We start from the raw sequence: 19,786 nt of genomic DNA on the forward strand, positions 1-19,786 counted from the left end.
CTTTGACTAAACCACTCACTGTACTGAATAATAACTTCAGTTTTCTGGTATCCAGCAGTGACTTAGTCACCTCTTCTACTCTTTAAATAACAGTGTTATCTGAAACTTGGTTGATGGCCATGTTGTTAGCTTTTCCAAAGCCTCTACTTCACTAATGAGGTTTAGTCCGCTGACCGGGTTCAGAAAAAAAAAATCATTACTACCTCCCATGCATTAATTTGTTTGGCACCTGGACAACTCCTACCAATCCATATGTGCAGTTGTTTATAATTACAATGCATGTTTTCTTTTCACTGGTTATTCAGTGAGATGTTCTTTTTGTGGCAACAGTTTACTTAAAGCCACTGACTTTAGCTCAATTGGCCTGGAAAGGCTGAGTTCATTTTACCCTATTGGATGCTTCATCATTTAACTACCAATACAATTATCTTTGTCTGATTAAATGCTATGCTGCAATGGAAGGGATTAGCATTCTGTGTTGTGCACTCACCAGAAAATGCTACTGTGGTATTTTACAAAGGAACATAAAGAGAAGAAGCGCTCAGGGTTAACAAAGGATATATCTGTATAGCCCCTTTCACACATGCACTGCAACCCCAAAATGTTCTGGACACTATCTGGAGGAGCTGTATGTGTGAACATAAATGTCCAAATCCGTAGGACTAGATTCTAAACAGACTTTATCCTGCCAGCTCCCTAATACAAAGTCTGTGTAATGTCCAACTGAGCCCATGTATTGATACAGCAATGAATTCTCTGGTGAATTCACAGTAAGCAAGGGGGCGTGTTGATGAAGTTTCTATTATACGGCTGCTGCTGGATAGACACAGCAGGCCAGCTAGGCTGCAATGTTTTGACTGGGCATGGAGTCTCCACTGTGACGTTAGCACTTATGGGAAGGAAGACTTCCTATGATTTCTCCTAAAATAACAACTATTTTATTTGCAGTTAAAAGCTTAAAAGCGTTGAATTACAACCGCAGCGTATTTTTTGCATAATTCTCTGCTTCCTGCGCACATTACCCAGGTGCCCCCTGGCCTAAACCAAACTGAGTATTTCTAGTGGGTGAGAACGTGTTTGACACAGACAGTCTCCTGTTGTGTACTACATGTGGGAAAGGGAAGCTCCGGAAAATGTCCAGACCTGATCTTACATTCATTTTTTGGAGTTTGTATATGAAAGCATGTGATGAATAAGGGCAGCTGTTCTGGCCTATCTAACCTCTAGGAATTTATTTGTTTGGGAGCGTACAATCACCAGGGAAGGATCTTTTTTCCTCTACTTGCGCTTTCTGACAGCAAACTTTCTCATGTGACCAATAGGCATGAAAAAGTAAAGGCTTTCAAAAATGATAGGTTTCAGCCATATTTCATTTTTTCAGCTCTTTTCTCTCTGGAGTCAAAAAGAAACGCTTAAGGTGATAAACAATTTATCAGAGATGTTGGCTTGAGAGAAAAAGCCCAAGTGGAAAAAATGAAAACATGGCATGTTAGGAACTGGACTTGACAGCCAATTTTGAGTTTATGTCAGTGCACTCCAGCATAGCTCCATCAAAAGTCAGCAATACAATGTACAGTAACTATAGGAACCGATGTAAAACATCAGTCAATGCCACATTACAATTTTTATACTCAGACTTGAAAGGGGCAAATGTATAATGGAGGCACGTCTATTGCTTTTCTCTATCTATCGTCTTTTCAAAAAAAGAGAGACAGCTTTCAGATGGGCCACATTTGGTACACCTGAAATACTTAGTTTAGTACATAGTTTTTTTTAATTGAAGAAAAAGTTTAAGAATTTAAAAAGTTTCTCAGTCTACACTATAAACAAAAACAATACAATTCGTTCTGTGAATTTGCTGAGACTGGACTGAATTCTGGTCGCCTTACTATGAAGGTCACATGAACTCCACATGGATCAATTGGGCAGCATGTTATGTATGGCTGAATGGGATACATTAGCTTGCGCTGCATGGCCTACTTTGTGACTGGAAGTGATCTGGTTCTTTGGCTGTGTGCAAGACCTCTGAGTTTGATCTCCAAATCCGCAGCCAAACCCAGTGATGCTCTGCGGCCCAGGAACACTGTTAAAACACTTAAATCACTCTGCAGAGCCTTTACAATCTCTGCTTCTGGTTTTATGATTTAGAGCTGATGCAGTGTCTCTGCTTAAGTAGGAAAACAGAAGCTAGAGCAACAAAGAGATAAATGTGTGCTCAAGAATACTCTGAGGCTCCTTCTGATGTATACCAGCAACTTTTTTACAACCATGCTGATGACAGGCCCTGTAATAATGGTACATTTTTGTGTTCAGATCTCTTGAAGTTTAGCAAAATTGCCATCCTCTAGGCAAAAGTTATTTGCTAGCTGGGCTTGTGCATCATAGGCCAAAAGCATTGTCGTAAACAACCTCAAAAAGCCTCTCTCCATTGATTAGGCCCGAGGCTGAACTACTTTCTCACCCTGGTGTCAGATGGTATTTTTGGTGCAGGGGAGTTGAGTGACATAGACAACTCAATACAAGGACACCCAATAGTCTAGCAATTTCAGTGTAATAGATGTGAGTCCTTATTTCAATGTCTACAATAAAGTCATTCGCGGTCTGATGTGTTCTCTTATGTTCTGTATGACTCTTTTTTGTTTGATTTTGCTTCAGTTCACTTCCTATCTCCATGAAATTACAAATGTCTTACTGCAGTGTGTGTGATCCTTCAAACTAATTCAACTACAGCATTCATATACAAATACACATTGGTCAAAACAAGTGAGAGAAATAATTGCTCGACTGACTTATCAAAATATGTTCCTTCCATAATTGTTTTGTAGTTAAGTTATTTTACATTGTGTGATGGAGTTTGGGTTCATGTGCCTATACTTCAAATCTCTGTTTCATACAGATTATAAACGCACCCAAACACCATCAATCATGCTCTGCCACAACCATGCCACAACAGAATAATATGATCACAGTGAATCTAACATAAAGGAAAAACAATGCTTACTGTCTCACTTAACTAAATAATTTCATTATTCAAATGAGACAGAAAAGTAATAATTATTTTTTCATGGTGTCATTAACATAATTATTCAGGGAATGCATGATATCCAAATTATTCACTCTCCATATGGTAACAGTAAACCATGTCAGGAATATCAATAAGTAGTAGATGTTAAAATATTGTTATATCTTTTAAGGACGCTACACTCTTTCCTTCCCTTCTTTCTTTCTTTGCGATTTTCATGATAAGTCTTCTGAAATCATGTCTAGAAAGAGCTTAACAGTTTATTGGAGCAGCTGAGAGAACGTGTTGCTATATTGTCTTCAAGTGGCTTTTTTACTTCTGAGCTTCCTGTAGTTGGGAAGAAGCTTTTTAGCCAACTACATGGTGCCACATGTGGCGTACACCACTGCATTAGGTGCAAACAAGGAGACACATGATGGCAGCTAAGAAGAATTTTTTTGTTGTGTTCATCTTAGGTTGTCAGACACAGATACACACACTCTTCACACTCAAAGAGAAACTCAGCACCCTCCTCTTCACGGGTAGCACACACTTCAGACACCTTCTCAAAATATGAGATGTTATTTAACTAGCTTTGATGTACTGTCATTTCTGTGATGGTGCATCCAAACCTATACAAGGCAAGGAAAAATGTTGATCAAATTAGAGACACTTATCAATCAAGGTTTACATTAAATGCACTAACTCAACTTCAAAAGGAAAATGATCGAGGCATAGTCAATAAAATATTATGTGGAAAGCTGAATCCTGTGACCATGGCAACATGGTGCAGCAGAGACATAACTGGCCAGATCCTTATCATGGCCTTGTTGACACGCGTCCTAATCAGGTATTCTGGTCAACCACTCACCCTACTACCACAACCACTAGAAAAGCATTTCAATCCCTCTTCATCAGCTATGTAGAAAGCATTTAACTCCACCAAAGCAGCTTATCTGCTTTTTATTATATGATCACTAAACCTTTTTTACATTTGCTTATTGTACATGTTGTTATAACATGCTAGTAATTGATTTTGATTGGTAGACAGGACATCTATTTCCATGGGTTATGGCACTTTATTACACCAATGAGGAACTTCAATTTAAAGCTTCCCAGGCTGGCATTCACTACCATATGTAACCTTTGTGACAACATTAAGCCAATGCAGAATGTGCTGCCGAAGGACTGTGAGAATCCCCTGTATTATTATGCATGCAGTCTCTGTGGTGCAATAATATAATAATTCTTTTTTTTTCCACAGATGAGCCAAATCAATTGGAAAGTGACCATCTGGTAGGATATAAGTGCCACTGAAGCAGAGGTAATGAACAAAATGTCTTCCTATTTCACAGGAACAGAGAGTCATTAGGATCTTCATCAAGCACGTAGGTACCTTCTACCGCATGGTGCCATGAAGCAAGACATAACCATGATAAAACATATGGGCACATGTATTAACAACATACAGTAAATGTACAGTATACTCAGCCAAAATGCAAACTCCATAACAGCCGCATGTTTAATGAAGGCAACCAGCTTGAGTGTCCCAGAAACAAAGAAATGATTCCACTATTGCTTGGTGCTGATTATGCAGCATAAATGACAGAGCAACTATTCTGCTTTTCATCAAGGCTATCTTGCATCCAGTAAATGGTTTTCATATTAAAATGACCCCTTTGTAACTTGAGTTACACATGCTTCCAGAGTAAGTCCAGGGGCAAAGCAGAGGCTGATCAAAAGCCCTATTCAGCCACTTACGCTGCCATCATTGTGGCTAGAGCACAAAAGGTCTCCAGATTATTTTGATGTGAAACCAGATAATTTTTCTGTCTAGTGCCAATGAGAAGTGTGACGGGGACGCTCCTGATGCTTGTCGTCTACCGTTAACGCAGCCCTTTGATTTCACTCGCTGTTCCTATGAGAGCTAAACAGCTGCTTGTAAATGAGCTAGCATCTCTGCTTGGTTTGCCATTATTCTGCACTCCCGAGCCGACAAGGTCGGTTGCTGGGGGGATTTGGGGTGAAAGAAAAGTGTGGCCTATAGCATTAGCTTGGAGCCACAGGAAACACAGCTTGAGTCCTCCAGGTTCTGCCACCACATCCCTTCCCCCTCCTCTCTATGGTACAAGCAAAGGAAGTCTGTGAAGGAAAAGAAACCTTTAAGTCAAGACTCTTCCCACAGTGCTGATTCTATAATCCAGAGATATCCTTTACAACAGCATGTATTCTTAAGAAGTCAGGTCCACACAGGGGAGGAGAAGAAAGAAAATATTGCATATATCCTGCAAACAGCAGGGTATGAGGTAGACTGCTGACTCTGTGTGGCCATTGTAAAAAGAATTACACTACTGGTTTGACAGATATTAACATTCTTTTGAATTTCTTCACATTAACTTTAACTCAAGACTGTGTGTTTCTATTTTTTCCACTTTAGTGTGCTGAGAGCTGATGTCATGTTTGGGCATGGCCAACAGCACACAACAGTCACTTATGTGGAGGTTTTATGTAATTCTGCCCATAACATCTGTAGATTATTAAGCTCTTGGACAACCAATGCTGAAACTATGACTTATGTGGCACAGATTGGACTAACACGGAATCTTAGCTCACATTTATATTGGAGATGATCAGTGAGAGCCCCAAGTTATTCTGCAGGGGGAAAACCATTCAATTTTTCTGTTCTTATTTCATCCATCCATCAGCACAATGCGCAGTGCCTGACTGGGGCAAAAAACAGGAATGTGCATGTATCTATAGCGGTCTTGCTTAAAACTCATTTAAAATGTCAAACGGGTATTAAGCCATTAAAAAAAGAAAGAAATATAAAAAGAAGTAAATAAAAAAGTATGATAATATGCAGAGCTGAAATGTGTGGAATACTGGTTATTGTTGGGTCTTTGAAACCTACTTGCACAGAAAGGGGGAGACAGACATGGAGAAGGATATTGGGAGAAGAAGAGGAGGCAAAGAGCAGCAGGGGAACGAGCATTCCAACCTCATTTGTATTCTCCACCATCCAATTCACTCCAGTTCATTTACATCTCCGCTACTTCCATAGCAACAGCAGGGGGGCTATCAGGAGCATCTTTGATATAGGTATGACTCTGAAAAGGATCTTGTAATTTCTCTCTGAATAGACACCATGAAAAAGTCTTAGATTTTTCCCCCTTTTGGTATTAAGTTAGCCTTCTTTAAACAGAAATGTACCCTGACTTTTTATATTTACTCTATTCCACATCTCCGACTAGCACTTGTAGACATGTAAGCCTACAGGAAATATCATCATAGCACAAAAAAATATCTCTGATCATCTAATACATTGTTTTTTTCTGTTTTCAGACAAAGAGAAAGCTAAGACTGGTATCCAAGAAAACTTCATGGATTATTTCTGTTATATCCCAGATGAATTTGAACAGATAAAAGGCATCAAGTGTTGCCACTAGACAAAATGAAAATGCACTGCACCAGCAGGAAAACACAGCCTCATCAAATTCCATGTACACTTGTATGTAAATCAACCTTTAGGCCTAATTAAGCTCTATGGGGCTCATCAAGGTCATAAATCCCCTTTTTTCATAATGCATTATTGACTTCACATCATCTGCACATGTCGGCTGACTGCACTCGCACAAGCACACAATGTCATCTCACTGTCTAATATCGGATAGCCCTGGGGCCAAGTGGTGTGTGTGTGTGGGTTTTTTTATGTGTGTGTCTGTGTGTGAGAGAAGGGGTGAGTGTTTTTAGGTCACACAAAAAAGCAAGGACATCTTGTAATAAAATGGCTGCATGACCATGAAACAGTACATTTTGTCTCTTGGTCCTAAACAAATGATCACTGGTAGATTTGAGCCTTAAGTTACAATACATTTCAAGACATAGGTCAAGGGTCATTTTACTATGACACTTCAGGTGAATTTAAGGCAAATAAAAAAAATCACTAAGTGTGTTGCTATCTCGAGTTTTAAAATGTGCCAATTGAAAGTGACAAATGGCCACTTGAAGCAAGCTCCAAAAGTGAGTCAAACCCCATGGAACCACATGTTAAAATTCCCAACTTTACAGTAGAAATAAAAATGTTTACAGCCTGGTGCAAAAAATAGTTTTGGTATCTACAGCTAATTTCCCCATTCGTGACAACTCTACAGAGAATGGATTTTTATATGACACACTCCTTTAAATGTTATTGAAGCTTAAAATTATGCATAATTTTCAGTTTTGGTTGTCAGACATCCCAACTCTCCCGGAAGTTCCGGGAGTCTCTGGCCTATTGATAGCGCCCCTGATGCCCACAAATGAGATCCAATCTCCCGGAATCTGGAGTGAGCGAGCAAGAGCGCACACTAGAGAGTGACTGCGCGTGTGTGCGCAAGCTCTTTGTTCCTCATTACTGATCAGTGACAATATTTCAGATGATATTAAATGATTCAGAGTTTAAACATAATAAGGACGTGGGTCATATTTTTCTCATAAGACCTTTCCTACTTGATTTGCTATGTGTTTGTCAGCTCTTGCCCTTGTATATATCATTTCCACAGTTTCCATTACAAATAATGAAAAAAATGGACTCAGATTCACTGGGTAGCCCAGACTTCCTTCTCTGCTCCAATGAAGCGTTTGATGCTCCTCGATTCAATAAGGAAGCATTTCCCAATGGGTCACCAGTGGCAGTACACACAAATGAGAAGGGTCCATCTGCTTGGTTTGCATTCCCAAAGTGCACTTCCTCAAGCAGTCCACAGCAGTGGTTCCTTTTCTTGAGACTAGACTCTCATGTGTATGCATTTGTGCCACATTATTCAGCTAGCGCTGCAACTGACCCCCACCTGGCATTTAAATTCCCTGACCAACCGGGTAGTCATGCCCTCATGACACGACTGCTGCTCCATCTGAATTCTTTATGTAGCTCTTATTCAGACTAGACTGCAGTCTTGTCACCTTCCCGGTTAGGCAGATTGTTATGTGACACAATGCTATTTTACTGATATTCTGGCCTCCTTGACTAGACTTATTCAAGGTTGTGCACATATTTCGTCCACCTACAAACTACTTATCTGACAAATAATGTAACACAATAGAAACAATAATATCTATTCATTTATTATTTGTGGGAATTATTTTTTTAATAAAGGTGACTTTTTTTTTTTTTACATTTCATGCAGTTGAAGGTTTCATCTTGTAACAGTTTAAGAGAAAAGGGGCCATTCTCGTTTCAATTAATTAATTAATTAATTAAGGAATTATTGGCTAATATTCATTACAATCCAGAGGCTGAATATTATCTTGATGACCTTCCATCTCAAATGTTTTTCCCTTCAGTGGACTGATTTATATCATTATATATAAGTTGTAATGTTTAAAATAAGATTCTTCACATGTTTTTTTCTTTTACTTTTTTTTAGATTTGGGTTAACCTCGTTTGAATCAAGTCCACAGACTAAGTCTAGTTCCTAACATTCTCACTCCTCCATCTGTTTCCAGCCCTCATACTGTCACAGCAGGGGCACTTTGAAGTTCTCATTTAAGGATTTATCAGATGTCTCTCATGCTTATCGGCCTTAATTATTGCTTGTTGGCTATTTAAAATAATTTGGGAGCTTGTATGAGGGGTGTGTGTAATGGAAATTAGGGTATAAGAGCAACTATTAAGCGAGAGGCAATGATCCAGCTGAGCTGAGTCAGTACCCCGTTTTAAACAGAGATCACGCAATATTGCCGTAAAGAAGATCCCTCATTATACCGGCTTTGTGTTTACACGGAAACAAACAAAGGCGGCATAATGCTGCCCCTGTGTGCAATTTTAGATAGCATACCAGAGTTCCAGTATCAGAGGCATGATGTGTAACACAACAGTGTCGGCATCTAGTGTGTGTAATCCCGCCATACTGGCTCTCTCTTTTATACAGACACTGATTCATCAACGTGACTATCCACTGCCAGCTTCATAGCAGAACAACAATGCCATCCCCCGTATCCCCACTCCATGTTTGTACGCTTTATACAGAACGGCGAGATGGAAGAGCAGCACAAAGTTCCCGCCTTGAACGAGCTGTATAAAAGGGGCTAGTATTACAAAAGATGTCCTGTAGGAGGGGTGGATTCAAAATGACTCATTTCATATGACATTGATTTGCAATCTGTCTTTAGTTTCTTCAGCCCATTATTTACTTGAGAATGGGACTTAAGAGCACTGGACCAAGCCCTTGACATACAGCTTCACTCAGAGGTCTTAATGACTCACAAGGTCAAAAGCTGAGTCACATGGGGTCAAGTCGTAGTGAACTGCCAGAGAACAAATGGCCTGGGTTGAAGTATGTTATGTTTGACAGCGAGTAAACCAACATTTTATGACTTTTTCCCTCTAAATGATGACAATTAGCTTAAACGTCATTATTGACTGACAGCATATTTTAGTGGTCTCCCTTTGGTCAAGCAGGTCTTTACTATGAAGAAAGGCTTATAAGAACGTTGACCAAAAGAGGAAAATACTGAATGTACCAGTGAAACTCTATAAGTTAACAAGCTTCATAAATGGGCACTCAGAGTTCCTCCAACAGGCCCTGGTTCTAAATCCTTTATATTTATGGGCGTAGTTTCACCACCCATCGTTTACAGGAGCCTCTTCAGGATTTATAGCTGCTCTAAATCAGGACTGAGAGCAAGAGGACAACAAGGATTCCACTAAGGGCAAGCAGGAATATCTTGCATTTGAGTCTTGAGAGTGAACTGTAAAATCTGTGAAATCATAAGTCTTTAGATATATTATGTTCTCTTAAGAGAATGTGCCATTGCATGTTCTGCAATCAGTTTTCATTGCATGACATCCAAACCATAACCACATTTTCCTGTGCTTCAGTGAACATGCCTTTCAACAGCGTCTTCACAATGAAAACATGATTACATACCTCTTGAACACCTGCAGATTGTTGTTGTTTACATTATGTATTTCAGCTGATACGCAATGGAAAACTTCGTCATGAATCAATGGTTTCATAAATAGCAGTTCTCATAAGACCACTTCAAATCAGAATGTGCAGAGGAACTAAATTTCACACATTGAAAAATACATGTAATTCACTGTGTGAAGAAAAACTGCACATCATGCACTGTTACAGTTTATTTATAACAGTTGGCATCAGTCTTTAACTCACTCAGGACTATATACAGTAGACAACGAGTGAATATTGCAATGCTGCACTCCATTTGACCCAAACACTGAGTCTAATCACCTTAAATTCCAGAGTATTACAGTAGCACACAGGAAACAAAGCTATATTTGCCCTTTGACCAGCAGAGCTGGTTCATTTGTCTGGCGCTAGGTGTACAAGCTGGTTCCTGTTTGAAATACCATCTACACTGGATAATCAAAAACATTCTCCTCATCCGCCCCTTCCAGACAGCACTTCATCAGCAGTCTTTGCGTGAGGTCTGTCTGCAGTCCTTGATGTCCACTACACAGGCTCCAGCAACATAAAAATATTAAAGAACTAAAGAATCTGTGCTATTTCTGTTATCATAGGGTAGCTTTAGGTATTTCCTCAATATACATGCTTTTTTGCTACATACACCAAAACCTTTAAACCAGTCCCCGCAGACAACCCAAGTTAAAGCCAGATCTCTATTTGATCACAACAAATAACAAATATAGAACACTGAAGAAAACAAAAACACAACTTTTAAAATGGAAGCATATCTCTGACAAATTGAAGCCTGCTTATACAAAGATGCCCACATACTGTTAGTCACATCTGCCATGGCCCGATCAGAGGCAACCAACAAAAGCACTAAACAACAAATGTGCCATGAATAATAGGTCTTTGGTTATAGACCACTGCACTGGAGATTGATAAGTCATATTTGTTTTTTCCATGTCTGGAACTCAGAGAGGAGACTCAATGTGTTATCAGAACATGTTTTGTAGATTGTTTGAGATATACTTGTTAGGGACCCACATGGTTCTACCTGGGCAAGAACAAAGTAAGACAAAGCATGACGGTAAAATAAAAGGCAGATAGGGACATGTGGGTAGATGACTAATCTTGAGTGCCTGAGGTTCCACCCAGCAAGGACCTCGTGAGACCTGTGTGAGTGCCCATTATCCACAAAGATCAGCACCGAGAATGATGGGAGAAGGTAGGTTTCACACTAAGTCTGAAGCTCTGTCACGCTGAACCACTCTCCTAGACAAGTCAGAAACCCAATTAAGGACCATGTTAGAGGTTGAGCAACATGTTGAGGAACACACTCCTGCTGTTTTGTGTGAGACAACTGCAAGACTTGTGATCAAATGAAATAAACACAGACAAAAAGAAAAACTATTTGCTTAGATTTAAAAAGGAAAAAACTGAAATAAGTGAGAAATTAAGTGAGAAATAGCTTTATAAAAGAACATTTTCAGTATCTCTGTCATAGCTGACAGCAACTGGAGTTAAAACAAGGCATTGTGTCTCCCGTCAGAACAGCCGCATCAGGGTCACGGCTGAGATCTTGGCATCAGTTATGGACGGCGACAGCAAACAACAAACTAATGATGCTTCCCAAGGTTATTTCTGCATAAATAACCATTAAGAAAAATGCTGATGCAGCAGCCCAAACCAACAGACACCTAACACAAGCCACTAGAATGGTGTTAAAAACCCTTGGCAAGGGCAGAGAGTTAATAATTCTGAGTTTCATACATTTTGGGTAAGTGGAACATCTTTTAACTGTCTTAGTCGCCAGGTGAAGGGAGGGTCTGTGTTTAGGTGGGAGGGAGGAGGGTGGCAAGATGTCAGAGCACCGCCATGCTCTTGCATGACAAACACCAACCTGGAGCCGGCTGTGACAAAGCCCTAATCCAGAAAATCCCTCCTTCCTTTGCTGAAAATCCTAATGAGGATTTGAAGTGCTCGGCAGGGAGGAGACCCAGGGGCTGTGGTTACACCTTGCCACTGCTTGCTCTCCCAGTCATTGTCTCCTTATCTCCTTATTGGCCAAGCCTGGCTGGCGATGAAAGAGACATGACAGCGTGGTGGGCCTTCGTACACAGGCCCCACGCCTGCCTGGCTCCATGGGAAGCCAGATTCCGCAGTCTGCTGCAAACAACCAGGATGACATCAAGCAGAAGGAGGAAAGACAAAACCAACAGAAGTTGTTTACTAAAGACACACGAGACAAAGGGCAAATTCACCTCCTTAGCTGTAACTGTTTAAGTCCTGTTTCCAATTTGAAATACGTTGGAATTGGTTCTTAAGCATTTCAGAAAATAATTATCTAAGATTTTTTTTTTTTGTTTCAATTAACACATTAGCAATGGGCCAGCATTTTCAAAGCCTTAAATACCAAATTAAGTGGTCAGGGAACAGGAGTGTGGTGACACAGTGGGGTACTTTTTTTTTTCTTCAACAGACTCAAATTCTAGGACAAATTAGTACTTCAAAAGACCAGGCCTACTGCCCATTGTTCCACGAATGCTTACTTCACAGATAGTATTTTGTTGTTTTTTTCTTCTTTTTTTTCTTCGTAAGATAACATGCACAAACGAGTCTGTGGAGAAGGAGGCCCCAGGTGGAAAGAATGAAAAGCATATTCCCTGTACAGAAGCAGTACAGTACAAAGTACCAGAGACATTATCTGGATATTTACTTAACCTGATTCTATTATACATTTAGATACATTTCAAAATCTTCTTATAACAACTATCAGCCTATCACTATCAGTATTATCAGAAATCAAAATAGCTGAATAACTGACCATCTTTATGAGGTTATATAAATATGCTTTCATGGTTTCAGAGCAAATAGGTGGTGTCATAGCACTGGGAGATGCTGGATCCTGTTCTTGCAGGTTCTGGCTCACATTAAGCCAAGGGCTTTTACTTCCAGTAATTACATTTCAGAACACCTTGATTGTCTATTTCACTCAATTCACTTTGAGATTAAGACTTAAAGTCAGTCCCTTTTTCCTTTCACGTGGTACAAAAAGATGACTTTTAAAGGTGCCCTTCTTTGTTGTCCTTGAGAAATCTCAAGTACTTTTCACATTTCAAGCTTTGCCAAGAAACAGGAGCATGGTGTCAGGGTTTATGGAGGGGAAAGATACTGTCAGTGTCAAGCTTGTTCACACAAGTTCTGCCACTGATACAGCTTTTACATCATGGCACACTCTTTATGAAATCTAGAAAAAGACTGTTAAATCATTGTTCTATAAAATCTATAAGACCTATTTCACATTGCTTTGCTTTCATTATGCCTCTACAAATCATATTTTATCATTTGAAGTTTGTGCACCAAAATGCTACAAATGCCATATCTAAAAACATCTTAAAAGATCCACTGTGTCAATGCAGTGATGTTATTCATTAACTGGTCATTTTCTCCTGAAATTTTCTTGGCCCTCGTGTTGCAAACATTGCCATCTTTACCTTGACACAGAATCCTTTCTCTGCTCTCTAATTCTGCCTCACTGTAATTCTATCAATCTTTGGAAAAGCCTTTGAAGAGAGTGCGTGGCTGAGCTAGTGGTGAATTGTTATTCTGTCACTGATACAGACAAATCCTTTCAACCCCACCAGACTTGACTAAATTATTTTGGAAGACATGTGATCCAATTTAATCATGTGTTAGGAGGGGAAACCATCACTGATTTTTTTATATTTTGCAAAAAACATTATTACCTCATAAGTTACACCTCAGTTCTGCTAGGTTGCTATGGCGACATTAGCAGAGGACACCAGTAGGACAAAGGAAATAAACCTGCTGCTTCAAAGAAGATCACTATTAATGCCAGAAAACAAACTTGTTTTGATGCAAAATAATATCAAAGAAGGTCAAAGTGAAGCATAAAAAATCAAAATGGTAGACACAGTTGACTGTTACTTGGTCATCTGACATAAAAATGACTAAATACATAATATTGTGTTGAATGTAAAATACAAATTTTACTGAAAAATATTTATCGACTTGCAAAACTGGTCAATATGAAAAAAATCCAATATTACACTATGTTTTACTTCAGGAATTCTGTAATTTACTTTTATGGATTTGGGGGAAGTAAAACATATATATTCTTAAAGAATTGTCAAATGCTGCAGAGATGCAACAGAGGCTGGGATATTCTGTCTTTTAGTTCCAAGAATGGGTCAATCTTCAAAAACATTTGTATCCTCCCCTCCAACAATGCATCTCTATTGTGTCTTTTGTTAGACCCTTTGTGCCCAGTAAACACCCATGCCTATCAAAATCCACACCACAGTTTGTAACAAGAAAAATAAAAACAATTATTATCATAGTTATATCAGTTGGATTATGACTAGCTGTAAACAATACTGCACTGAAAGAAGCTATTCTATAGATGGACAAAAAACCCCACAAACGATACCCTTCATAGATTTTTTTGCACTGATGTTAGCAATATAGAGCAGATAATAACATGGTTAATTCCATATCATTAGGTTGATAGTCTCCAGGCCTGAGGGCTTGTTTGATATGTGTAACAATATACCATATATAGATATAACGTAATTAAAATAATAAGACACATCATTTTCAAAACCTAATGTCACTGACTAGGCTGCTGGGGTTGTAGATGCATATAAGCAAATTGCCAGGGTTAAGATATGAAGAAAATAAGCAAAATGAGAGATGAAAGTCTTGGAATGACATATAGACACGAGTCCAACTTATGTAGCCAAATGTGGAGGATAAGTTTCATGTAGAAGAAGGTCAGATAAAAACAAAGTCCCCGACAGCTATAGTATCAATCTTTGATGTTTCTACTCCAGAAGTCAAAACAACGAGGTGAAAAAAACATACTTTAAACTATTTACAGCATTCCACTAACCCATTTAATTCAATTATAAAAATGCATTAAAAAGATATTAGAGGTAGACGCAGTTTAATGAAGCATGTTTACTTGGGGATATTGTTTGTAATGAACTGTTTCTGTGCTGATCTCTGCAGCTGAGATGAGAAATAGAAAGGAGGTGAGGAGTGGGGATCAGGGGGGCAACAAGAGGAAAAGGTGAATGAGAAATGTCATCAATAAATGACCTTATTCTTTTTATTCTGACTTCCTACCTTCCAAACAACGCCACTTGGGTTCTGTTGAGTGCAGGGTGAAACCAGAGGCACTGCAACCAGGTGCAGAACCTCTAGGATAGCGACTATTTTCCTCACTCCCTGAATGGGTTTACTCTTAAAAAAATATGCCTTGAAATTGCAAACTCTTATCCACACATGCCAACATATGAAATACATGTGATTGTGTTTCTGTGATTCTCTGTGTTTCCTAAATCCACTGAAGTCCAAAAAGACCACACACTGCTCATATTTCATACCTCTTATATGAAAGTTAAAAATCAAAGCCAGGTGATGTATAAGAAACAAATATGATAACATATTGCTGTGTCCCTATGCCTTTGCTACAGTATAAGTCAGGCATCTTGAGAAATAATTAGCTTACAAACTTGAATCTTTAATCCAACATTATTGAGTTCTTTTAAAAATCAATAAAGAAGGTACAGTTGGCTAGAGCTTCAACAGTTGGCACCAACAAGCTAAATCTGTAATGGCTCTTCTGATATATTGCACTGAAAAGATGCCAATTTTGGTTTATTCTAAATCCAATAATCAAACATCTGAAGTAATGCACCATGATTCTTGTGATTAAACACTAATAAGAACAGGATACAGTTTATGACATGTAGTTTGGATGCATAACTCTTGTCATTATGATACAGCTGAGAGTGATTTCATCAAAACTAAATGCGCTATGATTAAAACACATTCAAGCTTTATATTTTTTCAAGGTGTGAAATCTGTGTATGCCTGCCATGAGACAGAAAGTTTCAGTGAGGAATTTACAAATGGATCCAGCTCCAATGCCACTGGGAACAACTCATGCTTTCAAGCAGAAAATCTCAGACAAATCACAATTTACCAACTAATGAAACCACTCAAGATTATCCCCCATCCGCCTGTGCCCACTGTCCTCAGAGCTACATTACTTACACAAGCACTGTGCGTGCACACAGAGGAGCAGCTTCGGATTAAGTCGCCATTGTGGTAGTTGTTTGCCCCCATCCACCAACTCAACGTCAGTATGTAACATCATGCACACCATCATAGCTCAACTCCGGACTCCACACCCAAGAGCCCTCATCACAATCTCAGGTGACTTCAACTACGTCACCATGGTTACATCCCTACCCAACTTCCCAACTGCCATTATATGAGCTTTCCAACCAGAGAGAGGACCCTGGACTTGCTGTATGATAATATGAAGGAAGCATACAGCTCCTCTACCCTCCCCCCTCTGGGTAAGTCAGACTACATCAATGTGGACCTCAACCCCTGCAATATGCCTCTGGTAAAACATCAGCCTACAAGCACACGGGCAGTGAGGTGATGGATGGAGGAGGCCTGTAAGACACTTAAGAGCTGTTTTGAGGTGACAGACTCTGTAAGCTGCATTAGGAGGACTTTGATGGACTTACGGAGTGCATTAGAGACTACATTCTGTATGTCAACTTCTAAAAGAATAAGTCATGGGTAACAGAGGGCATCACAACCATCCTCAATGCAAAGAGGGCTTTTAAAACTGGCAATAGGGAGGACGTGAGGACAATCAAGGGGGACCTGAAAGTGAATATCAGGAAGGCTAAAGAGAAGTATAGGTGGAAGCTAGAGTGGAAACTCCACCAGAAAAACATGAGACTGGTCTGCAGTGGTCATCACTAGTGGCCAGAAGACCATCACTTGTTCCTGGCCAACTGACAGCAGTGGAGTTGAGGGGAGTTTGGACATCTGGATTAGATTGTTGACAAATTCACTAGTAGACCACAGGTAGTGCACTTGCAGCACTTGGGGCTCCAGAGGGGACAGTCCTGTCTCCCTTTGTCTTCACCCTCTACAACACAGAAAACTACCTGCCCGAGTCCTGCCATCTTCAGTGGTTCTCTGATGATTCTGCTATAGTAGATGTATCAGCGAGGGTGAGGAGGCTAAGTACATGGCTGGGGTGGGAAGCAGAATCATTTGTAGCTCAACGTGGCAAAGATAAAGGAGCTTTTGTGGATCTGAGGACGCCCAAGGCACTGGTGACCCCCATTTCCATACAGGGCATAAGTGTAGACATTTTGGAGGACTACAAGTACTTGGGAGTGTATATAAACAATAAACTATACTGAGCTGAGAACAATGAAGGCCTCTACAAGAAGGACCAGAATCATCTCTAGTTTCTGAAGAGGCTGAGGTCCTTCATCTGTTTATATAACTTCCGGTAAGGCATGTCCTTGACAAAATGTTAGGGGCATAGATTTCTTAGCTGCCATTTTCACAGCTGTTTAAGCAACTGCCAAGCACTTTTGTAGATCTCTGATTGTCTGGTATGAAAAGGCTGAAGGGTAGCAGACATCAACAGAGCCAGTGACATTGCGGAGGTGGAGCTGAACTCTTTGGTGGCAGTGTCAGAGAGGAGAATGATGTCCAAGTTGCATGTCATCTTGGACAATGTCTCCCACCTACTCCATGACGTGCTGGTCAGGAGTACATTCAGTGTAAGACTCATTACACCAAGACGCACCACAGAGCGACACTGGAAATCATTCCTGCCTGTGGACATCAAACTTTTCAACTCCTCCCTCACAGTGTCAGACATTCTGAGTCAATAGACTGGTCCTTGAACTTATTTTAGCCCTGTAAGCAGCTTCATAACCCCATTAATGTATAATTGATATTTTCAACTGTGCAATACTGACTTAACAGTACAATTATTTTGTGCAATAATTCAGCTGTGTAATACTCTGATGTATGTATATTTTGTATCATTTATATTATTCTGCTTTTTAACACATTTATAGATCCTATTTATCACCCTTATTAATGACAGTTGTTATATATTGTTGTACATATTCTTACATTTCTTATTTTTCTGTACTGTAACATGACCCAATGAAGGTATTTCTGATTCTGATTCATTGCCCATATTATATTTTCTAAACACTAGATAATAGCAAAAAATATTTGTCTGGCACCAGCTGCCTTTGAGCCTGAAGCAATGCTCATCCAAGAGGTGCTATAAAAAATACTAGAATGAAAACAAAACAGTATGTGTTTAGAGAAATAAAGACATATGTACTTACCCTGTGTGGAGTGTACTTGAGCTAGTGTGATGATAAACCAGCAGAAGGTGTGTAGTTTCCACAGGGAGCATGCCATGGTGCCAGGTGTCGATGGTCTGTGGCAGGTTTGTGTTGTGACTAAAAGGTTCTGATTAAAAGAGTCCAAGCCAACTGGTCTCAAAGATGCTCATCATTGATCCTCTCACCTGTGGAGCAGACCAAGAGAGATTTTCAGTTCAAGGATGAAATTTATTCCATGTACAGCCTTTGTCCTTGTGTTCACAGAGGAATTCACCCCGTCACACTCTTATCACAAGGCACTTGATGCTGCATATACATTCCACTGCAGAAGTGTGACAAACCTTAAGCTGTGAAATGCTACAAACCCATGCAAGCCACCAAACTAAGCCCATAAGGTCAATAATCCTGAGAAGGAAAAACCCTTAATGGCAACTAAATACTGGTCATCTCACTGGCAAGGAGGGGGAATGGGGTGGGACAAGCTGTCATCAAATAGATAAGCCCGCCCTGCCCATCTCCTTGTGACTCACGGGAAAGTGATGCTAACCTTATCACTACTGTATCACATTATATTTTCTGAACCTTGTGCAAAAATACATCTTTTCAGCATTTTAAATCTGTAACTGAAATGACACATTTTACTGTCCCACAGCACAAAGGAGCATATTATAGGGATTTGAAAGTGATGTCGATTCATAGCTGTAACTCAGTGATTTCCATGTGCTGAGACATTTTAGAGGTTATCTTTTTGTGAAACAAAAGTTACCCACAGAATGAAACTAACTGTAAACTGTAAAACTCCATGTGTAACATCCATGTGACTGAAATGTTAAATTAACTGACATAACATTAAATGCTTAAATTATCCATGGTAATAGCTTGGTGAACATTAGCCAGAAGGCCTGCCATCCTGCTACAGTATTATTGTTTTGCATTAGCTTGGTTGTTGTCTGAATAATCAGTAATCAGAACAGTTTCATAATGGAAAGTAGCACATTTAGATTTACTTGAGTACATTTTAAATTAGCTACTTGATATTGTTTCCCAAGAAATATCTGCTACTTCTAACATTTTATTTCTACTTTAGGGAGTAGAGCAAGTAATGAAGGAGTACCAGTACTTCTGTTTGACTGATATTTTCTTTCAACCCCCGTGCCCCAGCCAAACAAACAAAGAAATTCTATCAAGCAAATGGTCACTTTTCTCTGTTGTGACTGACCACAAACTTATCTCTCCAGCCCCTTCCCTCCCTTTCCTTTCCCTTACATTTCTCCAAACCAGAATTCCTCTCTCCTCACCTCATCCATACCTGTCCCACTAGTACTAGTCTATTTAAATGTTTGTTTTTGCTCTTTTTTGTTACAAAAGCAAATGGCCTCCTCCCTGTCATAGATACAATTCTGGAGCTGTGTAGGGTGAAACCTAATGCCTACCTGCGCGCCCAGGCATGTGTTTCACACTACTAACGGCTCCCTTTTGTCTGCGTGTTTACACTGCTGGCCTAAGCTCAGTCCTCTCTCTCCCATGAACCATTAGCACATTCACCATGGGATATGGCATCACTCAGGCAACAAGGCACATAGGAGCCTATTAGAAACTGTTTTTTTTTTCTTTTTAGCTGATTCAAAAACAACATTCCATTTTTTTAGCGTCTACAGCCT

General features: G+C 39.7%; 1 protein-coding gene across 1 annotated transcript in view; it reads right to left on the bottom strand.

Moving 5' to 3' along the window:
* Positions 1 to 18,204, bottom strand: part of adgrl2a (adhesion G protein-coupled receptor L2a) — a 72,666-nt gene extending 54,462 nt beyond the window's left edge. The window contains exon 1 of the mRNA XM_053321934.1: positions 18,126 to 18,204. Within this exon, the coding sequence (XP_053177909.1) occupies positions 18,126 to 18,201 (76 nt within the window). The 5' untranslated portion in view covers positions 18,202 to 18,204. The remainder of the gene's footprint in view (positions 1 to 18,125) is intronic.
* Between the last annotated feature and the right edge of the window lie 1,582 nt (positions 18,205 to 19,786).

Source organism: Scomber japonicus, chromosome 7 (assembly GCF_027409825.1).
Source record: "Scomber japonicus isolate fScoJap1 chromosome 7, fScoJap1.pri, whole genome shotgun sequence".
NCBI lineage: Eukaryota > Metazoa > Chordata > Actinopteri > Scombriformes > Scombridae > Scomber > Scomber japonicus.